Below are 14940 nucleotides of genomic sequence, written 5' to 3'. Positions count from 1 at the left end.
TTTTGAGATTTAATTAAAATTGATTTTGAGAAAAATAGGTGAAAATTTGGATTCTGAAGGTATTTTTGAAAAGAAAATCGAAAACCGGGGATCAAAATACAATTTAGAAAAATAGTATCACGTCAGCAGTAACGTCAGCAGCCCGGTCAGCAGACTCGGCCAACCAGGACACGCCACGTGGCAGGGATGCTGATGCGGGGAGCCACGTGGGCGATTCGCGTGCGTGCGATCGGACGTCCCAGATCCGCTCCCGCACGCATGGACGGCCCAGATCAAGAGTGCGTGCGGATGACCCAGATCGCATCGCGATGGACGGCCCAGATTTATTTTCAATTTAATCGTTATCGGATGGCTCCATATTAAATCATGATGGACGGCTCAGATTAAAAGGGGAAGGTTATAAATAATCGCATCCACACCCAACCCCAAACCTAGCCGCCAGAACCTTCGCCGGAGAAGACGACCCAGCCACCGGAGGAACCGGCCGCCGCACATGAGGATTTTTCGGCCGCCAAACGAGGTAAAATTTCTTCCCTTAGCTCGTTTTTTGATACTGAACCTCCATGTGGCAAAATCATAGCCAAACCACCGGCCAATTGGCCGAAAAACATCGTCGAAGTCAAGCGGCGCCGCCGTGAGTTTCTTCGGTTTTTGCCTCCGATAAGGCCCTTCCCGGTTCCCGTTCGATGTAATTTTTATACTACTGTGACCACCGTCCTTTTCTCTACAGGTTGACTAGAGCAAAACACCAAATCGCAACTTGTGCCGGAGGAGCCGCCGCACCCGAGAGCTTCCTCGCCAATAAGTCTCGGCTTTTTGGAATTTTTTGGCCCACCAAGAGTCCTAGGGGTGTTTTATCATAGGAACCAATGCAAGTTTGGCCGAATTCGGCCAAAAACGGTCAACCCAAGGCGAATCACCGTCGTGGGCGGCGGCACCGTCGCCAGAGCACGGCGAAGCTGCCGTGTTGGAATTCCGAAATTAGCTGAAAGGGCCCTGGGTCTGATTTGGGATTTTTTGGGGACATGTACAGGTACCGGAAGTGTGTTTCAGTTTTCGAGAAAAAATTCAGGGAATCTAGGGACTGCTCGTAGGCGCAGTGAGAACCCGATTTCAGACTACGAAACAAGTAAGGATCTCTCACCCTATTTTCTATCACGGCATTAAAGCTTAATAAATGATAAAATGGTATTTTATGAATTAATAGATATGTATAATTGATTAAGGTTGCTAATGGAGCCCGAATCTGATATATTTTCGATCAGGTGTTGTTTGATTTATTTTATAATTTTGAATGCAGTATGGTGCCTGATGTGTTTATTCTATGGTTTTGTATGCATGAATCACGGTTTTATTTATTATACTTTGAACTATTGTGAACTCGATGTTGTGTTGTCTTGTTTGGTGTCCATTACTAGTTTATGTGTTTATGTTTGATTTGATAATTGAGATTAAGAAAAATAGAAAAAGGTATGTGAATTGATAAATAGATGATGTCGACAGCCTGACTAGATATCTTAAGAGATGTTGGACGGACCGGCTCCATAGAGAACCCTACCGGGAACGTGGTCTCTCATATCGGATGGGGTATAGAGACTTTATGTGTTTTGGCGCCCATACCGGACGGGGTATGGGGACAACCCGTTTCACCCTCATACCGGACGGAGTATTGAGGTTTAAGGTTTTGGCGCCCATACCAGACGACGTATGGGGACGACCCTGGAATTAAGTTATTAATGTAAATGGTTCACGTGTAGCAGAGACCCCCTATGGATCCCTATGGATACTAGTAGGCTGATAAAAGAGAAAATTTGTTGCCTGATGATTGAAATACAAAAGTATGATATGTGTTATGTTATAGAGTGTGCATGATCTTATGATATTTATGATGTTATTGTTTCTCATAACTTGTTTTCATGAATCTCACTGAGGTAAATAGACAGTAAAGGTTTTTATTATTGATAAATGAGTTTGTTATAAATTATGCTCCATTGTTTGTTTTTATTTTCTACCAACCTTTACTTCTATGACAGTGAGATAGTGTGATGTTTTTACTGGAGTATTGTAGCTCATTTCTTACTTAACAATTTCATATCAGGAGAACTTGGTTCCCGAGTCCGTTCTGCAGGAAGACGGCGAGGAGAAGCCAAAAAATTTATTAATTTTCCTTATAACATTCATTCATAATATTTCCTTTAAGTTATTTTATTTTTTCATACATTTAATTCATTTTAGTTATTGTGTAAAGGATATTAATCATAATCTATTTTATTTTAGTTCCGCACTTAAAATAAATATATATATTTTCTTTTAATTTCTAAAACCGTTACAGATTTGCCGGGGGTAGTTGACCATTGAGGAGCGCCAAAGTTCCAGGTTCCAGAGTTTTTTTTTTTTCTTTTTTCTTCTTCTGAGGGGACAAAAGTTTAAGTAAAGATACTAATTCAAATGAATTTTTTTACAACCGATTAAAGCTGGTGCTTCAATCATCTTCACGCTAATAAAACTAATAATTGGGATTATCAACAACGATAATCAGTCTGATCAAGAACAACACGAAAACAGTAATCTCCTCCAACAAGAAAAGAAACGTTTTTTACATCTTCTTCCAAAATTCCCCACAGAATAACTATAATACCATACAATTTCATTGTTTTAGTAATATCTACAAATTCCCAAGTTGCTTTAGATTTAAATAAACTCCATTTAGAAGTTCATTAATTTTGTTTTTCAAAAAAGAAACTTATAAATGTAATTGTCAGATTAGTAAACGCCTGACGGGTCAAGGCATGCTGCTTCACTCTACGATGATCAGTAAGGACGAATTTGGTGGGTTTACCCATTCGCTTGTCTTGTTCCCTCGACTATAAACAGTTTGTGAAGCTCCCTCCATGTCTAAACAGGTTTCATGGACTCACAAAACGATGGGCTCTCTGATCTAATTCCTCCTCTTTGAGTTTTCTGGAGCTCAAAATTTGAAGTTGTAAATACTGGGTATGGCTTGTTTTCCCTTATAAAACTTCTTCTGTTCAATCATTCTTCCTTACTTTCTTCTTTTCTTCTTTTCTTTTTCTATTGCTTGCTGGATTTTTTTAGTGACAATTTCCGTGAGCTTCGTTTTCTCTCTCCATTTCGTGATAAAAATTCGAATTTTTTCTTGTCAATTTCATCGAACTACGTAACTGCTAATGTTTCCTTTATGGGTAAATATTTTCATTTACATATATACATGCACGCATATATATAGAGGTTTGAATTTTAAGGATTTAGAACTGATAATGGCTTAAAAAAGCTAGTAGGCATACATGGAAACAAAGAACAAATTATTTTGAGTCTTTTTTTCTTTTTCTGGTTGCTTCCTTTTTTTCTTTCCTTTTTTCTGAAATCGTCGTTGAAATTAATTTAGTAAATCTTTTTTATTCTTTATCATAGTTACTTTATTAAATACGCGTAATAAATATTTTCTGATATTTTTATGACCATAATCAGGGTATTCTTCCCCCAATTCAATAATTCCCTTTTTCTCTCTGTATCCTATTTATTATTCATCAAGTCCATTGTTTTTCTACATATAAAACTCGCAGAATTCTAAGTACTAAATAGAATTTAATTTTTGTTGAGATGGTTAGGGGAAGAACTGGACTCCAACTTGAATCTTCAGACTCTTTAATTTAAAAACTCTTTTCAATTAAAGAATGTCATATCATCTAAACTAATGTTGTTTGTGAACATAATTTAATCTTGTTTCTTTCTTGGGTATTTTTTAGTATCAGTTTTTTATTTGGTGGTGCAGTCAAGTCACAGTAATGGAGGAAGATGAAGTGATAGAAGAGGAAGAAAAACTTGTCTTGCTATCTCCACCACCTCCTTTATCTGTTGCAATAGCGATAAATGGAAATCGAAAGAGCAAGTACATCGTCAAATGGGCGTTGGATAAGTTCATTTCTGAGGAAAACGTTGCATTCAAGTTGTTACATGTCCAGGCAAGGATTACTTCTGTTCCTACACCAAGTAAGCTATCGGCTAGCACTGCTTTCAAAAAGAAATGTTATCATTGCACTTCACTAATGCAAAAGAACGTGAAAATAACAGAAGGGATTCTAAGGGGATTACTATTCTTGTTTTTCTAGTGGGTAATTATACCCCGATTTCACAAGTACGAGATGATGTGTCAACTGCTTATAAGAAGGAAGTAGAGTGGCAGACTAGTGAAATGCTTCTATCTTACAAGAAAATGTGTCTTCAGCGAAAGGTACGCTTTGCCTGTTGGGTCTCGGTTAGCATGAATCTGGAAAAATTAGAATATGATTTGCTTTGTTTTGAATGAAGGTCCAAGTGGATGTTATGATGATTGAGTCTGATGACGTGGCAAATGCAATAGCAAAGGAGGTCTCTAAACACAAAATCAATAAGCTTGTTATTGGAGCCTCCCCTCGTGGCATCTTTTCAAGGTATTTGACTTGTATAAAGGTAAAAATGAAATTAATACATAAGCAATGATCTTCATTTGAATGCTTGCTTGCACAGTAGATGTTTTACATATCTTATTCTTCCAAAAGATTGATGAATGCTCTTCCACAAAAGTGGAGTAGAGAACTGGTTTCTCCATGGCCTATAAGAAAAAGGAAAAGAAAAAGCTTATGTTGTAGAATGGAAATGATGCAGGTCATATACATATCAGTGCATGCTGAAGCCAAAAATATTGAAAACACTGTTGTAGAGAAAAATTATTAGGCACTCTAAGAGTGCAGATGAGTTGGAAGGCTTTATACATGTGATTGAAATACTTTAAATTTTGTTTCTATAATTTTCTAAATGAAGGTTTGAAATGAAACAATCACATTTACAGGCTGCACATACTAATCTGTACACCTAGATCACCAAATAATTATTTTGTTTGAGGGGCTATATTTTTTTTTGCATTTTTACTTTTGAATTGTAAAACTTGCTAACAATAATACTCATTGTAGGAAGGTGAACAAGAATGATATGTCCTTCAGAATTTCCACATGCACTCCAAGCTTTTGCAGTGTATATGCTATTTCAAAAGAAAAATTGTCTTCTGTCCGTCCATCTGATTTAGAGTCAAATCAAAGCATTAAAGATGATAATAGTGAGATAAGTTGTTCTACAGAGTTCATCAAGTTATACTTCAAGCTTGCAAGCAGGTAAATGCACTTTAATGGTCCAAGCTAGATTTCATTACCGATTAATGAGTGTGCTATAGACATTTTTGTGCTCCCGTAGAATTAGAGAAGCAGTATTACTGGAGTTGCATCTCCAATGTGTTAAGCTGTTGAATTTGATCATCACCAAAGACATTACTGTTTTACTATAGCACTTTGCATTTTAACACACTATTTCTTTTCTGGCAAGTAATGTGAAAGAAGCAAAAAGTAATAATAGCATTTATTCTTCCAAATTTAGGAAAATTTCTTTTGGAATTACTGCATGAGGTTTATGTACATAAATAAATATATATTACAACAAACATCCATGGAAGATGACAAGTTTAAAAAGGTGAGGTGGATTAAGATTTTCATAAACTATAAGTTTGTCTTTGATTAACTTCTCTGGAAAATGGTTAATGCCAAAAGATTTTTTAACCTGTCGACTGGCATGCAGGTTCAGTTGCTTCCTATGCTCATTTCCGTTCTCCTTCCCTAGCAGTACAGAGATTTCAAGCGCTTTCAAGTATAAACCAGGCACTTCTTCATAGAAGAACGAGTTCTCTTGATGCTCACCATTATAGCTGCCATTATCTGGATATTGAGGAAAGGAAATATGGTAATAGTTCCAGTACTAGCAGTGATGAAATGGGACAGGCGGACAATCAGGCTTCTGGTTGGAGAGGCTTACTAACAGATAATCATTCTTGGATATCTGATCAAGCTTCCAACTCAGATGCACTCCCTTGGAATTCTTCTACTGAATGCCAGGTAGCTTTTTCATTTTCATTGTGACTTGTTTATATTGTTTTTTAACCAAGTGTGCTTCGAGTGGCATGATTTTATTTTATTTACGGTGATTCCATGCATTAGACTTGTGAACATCATTGAAGTTGTGTTTTCTTTCAATCACATATGCAGGTAAACATTGACTTGGAGGTAGAAAAGCTGAGAACTGAGCTCGGACATGTCCGAGGAATATATGCAATGACTCAAATTGAGACCCTTGATGCTTCTTTTAAGGTTAGATTCCGCTAAATGACATATATGATGCAGTTCATGCAACTATAATATAGTTGGTGGACTTTATTATATTGTGAGTGATTTTAAACACTATCCTTTCTTTACTGAATGACTGACAGTATGGAGTATAACCTATGAAAAAGAATTAAAGAGTTGGCTGGTTTGGCATCCTTGTTTAGTAATGCAGACCAAAGGAAACTAATTCCTTTCCTACCTGTGTGGCGTTGGCTGCATTCGATCCTTTTAAGCCATTTTATTATGTTTATTGTGTTTCTTTATCTACATTATTGATAAGAAGATCTTAACTTAAAGTATCTGACTAATATTCTCAGGCTTCATTTGGTACGGCTTTTTGAATTGGCTTTATTTTTTTTATAAGTATAATCTTGCTTTTATTATTCTCCTGAACTTTTATTACTATTGTAAGTAAACCTTTTCATCTCTTTTCAGTAACAATGTTCACCAACTAAATTTTCAGCTGAAAAATCTTAAGGAATGCCAATTGGAGAAAGAAACAGAGCTCAAGGAGCTTAAGTTAAAGGAGGAGAAAGCTGAAGAAATGGCAATAAAAGAAAAGGAGAAGTATGAATTAGCTAAAAAGGAACTTGAGTATGTGAGAGGATGTCTTGAGAAAGAAGCTTCACAAAGGTGAGAAGCAGAGATGAATGCTGCACGCAGTGCCAGAGAAAAGGAGAAGTTTGAGAATGCACTTCTGGGTCCTTTGCTGCAGTACCAGAAATTCACCTGGGCTGAGATTACAGCTGCCACCTCATCTTTTTCGGAAAATCATAGGATTGGAATGGGAGCATACGGAACTGTCTATAAGTGTAATCTACATTATACAACAGCAGCAGTGAAAGTTCTTCACTCAAAAGAGACAAAATTGACAAAGCAATTCAATCAGGAGGTATGGACTCATTCATCTTACAATAATCACAATGGTTCATTATGAACAGAGAAAGGACATAATGAGATGTTTTGTAGAAACTTCTTGATGCCTATTCTGGAACAATCAAATGCCTTGGTTCCTTTGGCTGCCATGTGTAAACTTTTAACTGCCATGTATTTTCAGCTTAAGAAAATTGTTGGTAATATCTTCATTGATCTTCAGCTTTCCATCCTCTAGAGTTGAAATGATGATGGCTCTTTGTAACCTTTTTTTCTGTGACATGAGAAAGCCAATTGTATGATTTTTTCCCCCTTTTTGTGCACAATTTCTGTTCTTTCAGCTTGAAATCTTAAGCAAAATTCGACACCCGCACTTGCTTCTCCTTCTTGGTGCCTGTTCAATGTGAACAATACTCCATCCATCCCATGGTTTGAGAGGTATCGAATTGCTTGGGAAGTGGCTTCAGCTCTTGTTTTGCTTCACAACACAAAGCCTAAACCAATTATTCATTGTGATCTGAAGCCAGCAAACATCTTTGCTTGATCATAACTTTGTGAGCAAAATCAGTGACGTTGGCCTTTCAACAATGGTTCGCTCGGACCCATCCTCTGTATCTGCCAGATGGGAGGACTCAGGCGTAGTTGGGACGTTATGTTATATAGATCCCGAGTACCAAAGAACAGGATTTGTTTCTCTGGAATCTGATGTTTATGCATTTGGGATGGTCATTTTGCAGTTGCTGACTGCAAAACCTGCAATAGCATTAGCCCACAAGGTGGAAACAGCTATAAATAATGACAACTTAGCAGAGATCTTAGATTCAAAAGCTGGGAGCTGGCCAACTGATGAGACCTGGGAATTGGTGAGATTGGGATTGAGCTGTGCTGAGCTACGGCGCAGAGACAGGCCTGACCTATTGCTTCTTAGAATTTTGTTTTTACAATATAACACGCACATACAATCGCATAAATATACGTATACAATATAATTGGATGATTAGTACTTTTTATTTTTATAAAAAGTTATGAATTTGAATCGGTCTGTGTATTTTCATTAGTAAATTGTGTTATGAGTTGTTTATGTATCATCTAATTAATAAAACAGATGAATTTCATTATATATATATGATGTGTTTGTTTTCCAGGATGTTACGAAGGACGCTTGTGTTGCAGCAGATGGGTACACTAACGAGCGCAAAGCAATTGAGAAATGGCTTGAAGAGAATGAGAAATCACCAATGGCAAATTTGGCATTTGCCAAACAAGAATATTTTACCTAATTATACTCTCCTTTTTGCTATCACGGAATGGAATTCCAGACAGCAATAGCCCTCTGTCTTTCCATTTCTTTTATTCAAAAAATACTTAGTGAAAAGAAAAATGTATAGTTAGCAAAAGGATGAAGGAAAATACAAAGGGCCTCACTAGTTGAGTTTGGGGTTTTAGATATGTGTGTAAATATGATTTTGATTCATCATCTGTATGTTTGCAGTTTTATTTCCTGTTATTTGGTTTATTGTAATTTGATTTTTCTTACTTTTTTTTTTTCTATTAGTAATAATAACATTTGTTATTATTTTACATTATATCATATTATTTGTCTTTTTAAAATTTTTATTTGTTATTAGTATTAAATTTTTTAACCAAAATTATCTGATTAATTTAAGATAAATATTTTAATTATTTCATTTAAATAAATCATCAAATTAATGTGAATATTCTGTACAATCTACCCAAGTTTTAAACATATTGACCAAGATACACAAAAAATCAAACAAAATTAAATCCATCTGAAAAATCAAATTTATTTCTTTTAAATACATATGGCACTTACTATTTATTACCAAGGACAAAAATGTGGTCCCCACTGTCCTAAAAAGTGATTTCCCTGAACCACTCAGATCTCGCCACGTCACTAAACCGCTCACCGACCATATCTTGTGGGTTCCGCAGATCGCTAGCCGGCCGAACCGGATCCGCCGGTTTTCTTCCCTCCAGATTCCAGACTTCCAGTTAAACTTGTTAGGAACCGGAGACGGTTCATCATGTTTCGCTTCGCTCGCAAGGCATCGTCTTCTTCTTCTCTTTGACTCCTTCATTCGGCCTACAAATTTTCCGCTTTCTCTCTCCCCTGAAACATATATGTACACATATACTTACATACCCTGATAAAGTGGTTACTGCTCCAATAAGCCGTCTTATCCCAAACGTACTTCGTTTATTTTCCTTATCTCTGTCAAAAAAGTGAAAATAACAGAGAGACAGACTTTTTTCTTTTTGATCTTTTCTTCAGATTTTCTCTTTTCTGCAGATTCTTTTCTATAAACTTGCATTGATTTCTTTGATACCCAGAATTTCTTTCGTCTCAATTTTTTTTTTTTGTCTTCCTGATTCTCGTCATTTCCCTTCAATCAATTCCCCCAATACCCATGACTTTCTCGAGAATTTTCCTTCTCTTTTCCCTCTTTTCCCTCGCTTTTTCCCTCGAGACTTTTGACTCTCATCTTCTACCGAGACCACTGATCCTTGAGTTCGCTGAAGCATCTGAGACCCAGTTAAGAGAATTCGACCAGGAAGTCGAGTTCCAGTGTACCAGCTGGAGATTTGCAGTGGAGGCAAACAATTTGAGTCCATGGAAGACGATTCCAGTGGAATGTGCTGATTATGTGAAAGCTTACGTGAACGGAAGAGGTTATGCTCTGGACCTCCAGAGAGTGTCCAATGAGGCTGGAGTTTACGCTAGCAGCGTTAAATTGAATGGCGATGGTAAGGATGTCTGGATTTTTGATGTGGATGAGACTCTCTTGTCCAATCTTCCATATTATGCAGACCACGGATACGGGTATGCTATTTTTTTTCCCCTTTTGCTATTCTTTTATTTAAGGTTACATAATTTCTTTTTTTGGCCGGGAACAAAGTCACATGGTGGGGCTTGGATTTTCATATTTAGATGTCTGGAATCAACTATTGATCACGTACTATAGTTTGATATATAGTATAAAAGGCTAATTGATAAAATCAAAATGTGGGTACTGCTTCAACTTGTTAAAAATGTTTGTATTAGTTTACTTGGCTTCTGAGAAAACTGAAATCTAAAATTAGTAAAATGAAGATAGGTTTTTGCTATTGATTTCTGGCCATCAAGTAACTTTGAAAGTTCCAGATAATTGAGTGTCTTAAGTTTTTTTTATTGAATTTGATTTGATTCTCTTTTATAATTTTTCGAAGAACTTAGTCATAGTTTTCCATGTGGACTTCATTTGGGTTTTGCAGTTTGGAGATTTTTGATCATTTGGAGTTTGATAAGTGGGTTGAGAAGGGAACTGCACCAGCTATAGAACCCAGTTTGAAACTATACCAAAACGTTATGGATTTGGGTTTCAAGGTTTTCTTGTTAACTGGGCGCAGTGAAAGCCATAGGGTTGTTACTGTTGAAAATCTGATCCATGCAGGCTTTCAGAATTGGGACAAACTTATTTTGAGGTTAGTTTTTGTTTTGTCATATAATTCGTTAATCGGATTTAGATAGCTTTCGACTTGGCATTCTTTGTGAAATTAGATTTTTATGTTTAATTTGTTTAGAATGATCATTATTTTTTAAGATTAAGCTCTGGTACAGCTCTATCATAGATGAAGCAAAATCCGTATGCCAACTTCCTTCACCCACTGTTGGCATCTTTTATAGAATTTCATAATTTTTCCTGCGGACCTCTTTGGTTAAGGACAGCCCTATATATATATATATATATATTCCAAATTAAGAAAACAAAAGGAATGCTGATATTTGTGACTTTTTTATGCTATTATAGATGCCGAATCTTTCAAATTTTGGCGAGTTCTCTTCTTGGGTATTTCTTATTTATATTTGGCAGTTATTTGCCTTTCTATTCTCAAATGGCACCATGATTGTGGATGGTGAAGCTATACTTATAAACATTAGCTTCAATAAAGTTAATAGTTCTTATACGTCCCCATATGCCACTATGCCACTTTTATGTGTTTGATTAATCTTTTGCCATAAATTATTGTCTCCAATAAAATCTTTCGCTACATGGAGAATCCTTCTAGTAAAAATCTCGTACAGTGTTGTTCAAAAAAGAAACGCTGAAAAGGAAGATATTGGATGGGAGAATGGATGTACTTAGATGCAAACTTTATGAGTCAGTTTTATCTCCAAACAAATTATTACTTTATTTTTTTTCTTCATGTTGTTTGAACAGAGTTTGGGATTTTTTTCTTTTTACTATGATGGTCTTGAAGGGGAAGAGGGAGAAAAATTACCTTCTTCCTTGTTTAGGCATGTTGACATGGATTTGTTATGTGGAAGAAAGCCATACTTTCAACCATTCTTCTAATAGTTCTATTATAGTCTAAAAAAAATTCTATCATTATGTAATGGAAATATGTTGTTTCTCTGGCACTCTTGTGTTTGCATAGTAGGAAATTTTCCAAATACCAAGTGAGAAGCAAATTAAGTTTGGATAGGTGGTTCTCACCTTTTTTTGATTGTCTATCTGATTCCTGGAATCACAAGGTAAACCCAATGGGAATATTATTTGTTCGGCGGCTTTGTTTCTTTTTCCTGTTGTGGTTGGAGGGGAACAAGGGGGTTCATGTGGGACAGGTTATAATTAAAAGTAGGAGTTGGAGTATGAAAAATTGTCTATTTGGAGGCCAGAAATTTCCCACGGCAGAAAAATGTTTTTTGGTAGGAGCAGCTTGCGTTATAGTTTTGGTAGATGATAAGATGCATGATATGTTTTTTCTTTAATCTCATCAGTGTTTGGAGTTCTAATTACTGTTACTTTCTTCACATGATATCATGATTGATCTGTAAAAGAGAAAAGTTGAAGAAGCTTTGAGTTTCACATTATCAAAGCTTTAGGACCGGAAAAAATGTGTTTGTTTGTTAGTATGATGGGCTTTTAGGAATGTTTTATTTCAGTCACTGACACACTTTATACTTATTCTCATTCTCATATGAACGAGTCATGAATGTTTTTGTAATGTAGATCATCAGATGATCATGGGAAATTAGCAACAGTCTACAAATCAGAGAAGAGAGATGAGATGATAAAAGAGGGATATAGGATCCATGGAAATTCTGGTGACCAATGGAGTGATTTGTTGGGTTCGTCAATGTCCAATCGGTCATTCAAGCTCCCGAATCCTATGTATTATATCCCCTAAAGAAGAAAAAATTTCATTTCTTTGTAAAAGATAATAGTAAAAGCACTCAAATAAACAAACGTTGTTATTCTGATTTGTTTGGCTGCCATACACTCAATGTTCATATGAAGCTGAAGTAGAACGAATTCCAAACATACTGTAATTTGCATTTACCCATTTCCTCTGGTTTTACTTATATGTTGAACTGTTATCAGGTGAATGTTGTACATGGTTATTGTGCAGCAGGGAATAATTCGGGCATTATCCCCCGTATAACGAATAAAGAACATCACCCAGAATCATTTGTGCCTGAACGTAGTACTATAAACCCATGTTATCCAGAGCCCAGAAATAAATGATCTTTGTACATATAGCTAAAGTTGTGTGGTTGAATGACTGATGCAACCGTGGGAACTTCAAGTTGGGAGACAAAACGGCAACGTTTTACATTAAATGAGGGACCATTTTTTTTTTTTTTTTTTCTTTTCTCCTCTAGTATAATATATATATATATATATATATGTATATTTTCGGTTAGGCGATTCTATTCTTGTGGGTATTTGTGCTTAAGTTTCATATTCGAATCAATTGATCTGGGTTGTTTGTATCTGCAGCATAAATTTCATCTAAACTTAGCCTATATATACACATGTATACATAGTTTTTTTATCGTAAGAGGACCACCATTACAATGTCATCCCTTTTCTTCAATAAAGAGACTACATTTACTTTGGTCCCCTTTTCCAAATGCAGAACAGCGAAAGCCAACTAATATTCATATATTTGAAAAAAATAAAATAATTGGTATCAGATATTTTTAATAATAATTATGAGATAAATTCATATTTACGTGCTTTTGAAATAATATCTTTTGCTGGAGATATTTTTAATAGTATTAAAAGAAAGGATATACGTACAATACTGATTTAGTATTAATAGTGAAAATAATTAAAGGCAGATAAGAGAGACGACTTGAATTCTAAGCCATTCACAGAAGTGAAAACTGTAATTAATTAATAACGAAATATGAAATGAAAATAATTAATAACTACAGTCTTTATATAAATATTAAGGTTTAAAAACGATTAAATTAATAAAATATTTTATTCCAATTTCGTTAATTTTATTATTATTATTTTATTTTTAGTTCAGGTGGTATATAAGCACTGATTTTTTAAAGAACAATTAGTGATAAAATGGAACAATTAATCTCCGTAATTAAAAAATATGAGATTTACTTATTAATTTTCTTTTTAAAAAATATAAATTTATAAATGAAACTGTCCGGCCGCACTTTTTTGACCAAAATTAAATTGGTGAAGGAAAGTGGGGCCAGAGCCATCTTGATGACGTGGGTGGGGTCCGCCCAACACCCCCATCAATCTCCGCCGCTAATTTGTACTCTCTCAACAACCTACTTTACTTTTATCATCAATCCTAAACCAAATAATTTTCCGATTTTCTTTTTCCTTTTAATCAATTAGAAACAGAAAATAAAATTAAAGCTAATTTATTTGATATATATAAAATTCAGTAAAATAAATATTATGTTTAATTATGTATATATATTGATAATTTATCTCAATATTTATGAAATTACTATAAGCTGCACCTAAATTTAACTAATAATTTAGTTTAAAAAATTATGAGTAATACTAAACTTTAATAAATTTAATTAAATAAATTTGGCAATAAATTTCAAAAGTTACAGATTAAACTTATATAAATAAGGAGACATAATAGAAAGTTAATTTTATTAAAAAATTCACAAAACTCTCTGTGAATTCTATAACTTTATAGATATGAAATATTGTCTAAGTTTTCATGTATTTTAATTTAATTATATACTTTTAAACTTTTGTGTACTTTTAATAAATAAGTAAATAATAACAAATCTTCTAAGAAGATTATGGGATTAGTATCTTCTTGTGTTTGTTTAAAGTGAGATTATCTTTTTTTTTTATTTTGAGATATATTTATATATAAACATATACAAGTATGGTTCAAAAAAACATGCTTTTTTAACTCACTTAGACTATTTAATTACATTTAATTTGAAAAATACATAATTTAAAATACAACATTTTAAGGTCATACTTAAAATTACAAAAAATACAGCTATATTTATTTATAAATCCATGATTATGTTCCAAGTTTTACGTTAAATTTAAATAATATATTTTAAATTCTATTAAAATTAACAAAATTTAAAATAGATTTAGTGAAATTGTATTTTTTTTTTAAATAAAATTTCATATATATGTACACACACACACACAAAATAACAAACCTCCCATTTGGAAATATCTTAATTAATAAATAATAAATAGAGTATTTATTTGAGGGAAAATATATTAGGGTAATTACTTACCTTACACATACGGCATATGGGTTTCTCAGCCAACATTTAATGGACCACATTACATATATGAATATAATGCCATCCTGGGTATGCACTTCCCCATTAAAGTTTATTACTTTATAACTATTCTATTCTATTCTTTTCTTTTCTTTTTTCTTTAGCTTTATAAAATCATTTTTACACAGTTTTATTCCATAAATTTACGTTTACTTTTTACCCTTTTGCTGGAATTACAAGAATCAAGGAGAATTTCCATTTTGAAAAAAAATAAAAATAAAAAAAATACTTCGAGAAATTCTATTTGAGATTTTCTTTTTCCCTCATCAAATC

The 14940-nt window shown here is 34.3% G+C and overlaps 2 protein-coding genes across 2 annotated transcripts; both read left to right on the top strand.

The window, feature by feature from the left end:
• The first annotated feature begins 2416 nt into the window (after nucleotides 1-2416).
• LOC110820387 (U-box domain-containing protein 35-like) lies at nucleotides 2417-8690 on the top strand. The gene is given in 14 exon segments (XM_088211629.1): nucleotides 2417-2994; nucleotides 3794-4011; nucleotides 4131-4252; nucleotides 4330-4451; nucleotides 4971-5132; nucleotides 5134-5168; nucleotides 5626-5939; nucleotides 6090-6191; nucleotides 6670-7098; nucleotides 7421-7475; nucleotides 7478-7614; nucleotides 7616-8055; nucleotides 8185-8332; nucleotides 8334-8690. Coding segments are annotated over 13 exon segments (2346 nt in total). The 5' UTR covers nucleotides 2417-2994; nucleotides 3794-3806; the 3' UTR covers nucleotides 8409-8690.
• A 463-nt stretch (nucleotides 8691-9153) lies between these two features.
• Nucleotides 9154-12403, top strand: LOC110820576 (HAD superfamily, subfamily IIIB acid phosphatase). The gene is made up of 3 exons (XM_022050090.2): nucleotides 9154-9921; nucleotides 10353-10562; nucleotides 12092-12403. Exons 1-3 carry the CDS (start codon nucleotides 9509-9511, stop codon nucleotides 12267-12269), a joined length of 801 nt encoding a protein of 266 aa, XP_021905782.1. The 5' UTR covers nucleotides 9154-9508; the 3' UTR covers nucleotides 12270-12403.
• Nucleotides 12404-14940: the final 2537 nt, after the last annotated feature.

The sequence above is a fragment of the Carica papaya genome, chromosome 9, assembly GCF_054855325.1.
Source record: "Carica papaya isolate Zhongbai chromosome 9, ASM5485532v1, whole genome shotgun sequence".
Taxonomy (NCBI): Eukaryota; Viridiplantae; Streptophyta; class Magnoliopsida; order Brassicales; family Caricaceae; genus Carica; species Carica papaya.
This window is presented reverse-complemented; position numbering and strand designations above follow the sequence as displayed.

Excerpts from the sequence above, each read along its gene's own strand:
- LOC110820576 (XM_022050090.2), top strand. The coding sequence starts at position 9,509 with ATGACTTTCTCGAGAATTTTCCTTCTCTTTTCCCTCTTTTCCCTCGCT. Across the intron at positions 9,922-10,352 it reads TATGCAGACCACGGATACGG|TTTGGAGATTTTTGATCATT; the intron begins GTATGCTATTTT and ends TGGGTTTTGCAG. Across the intron at positions 10,563-12,091 it reads TGGGACAAACTTATTTTGAG|ATCATCAGATGATCATGGGA; the intron begins GTTAGTTTTTGT and ends TTTGTAATGTAG.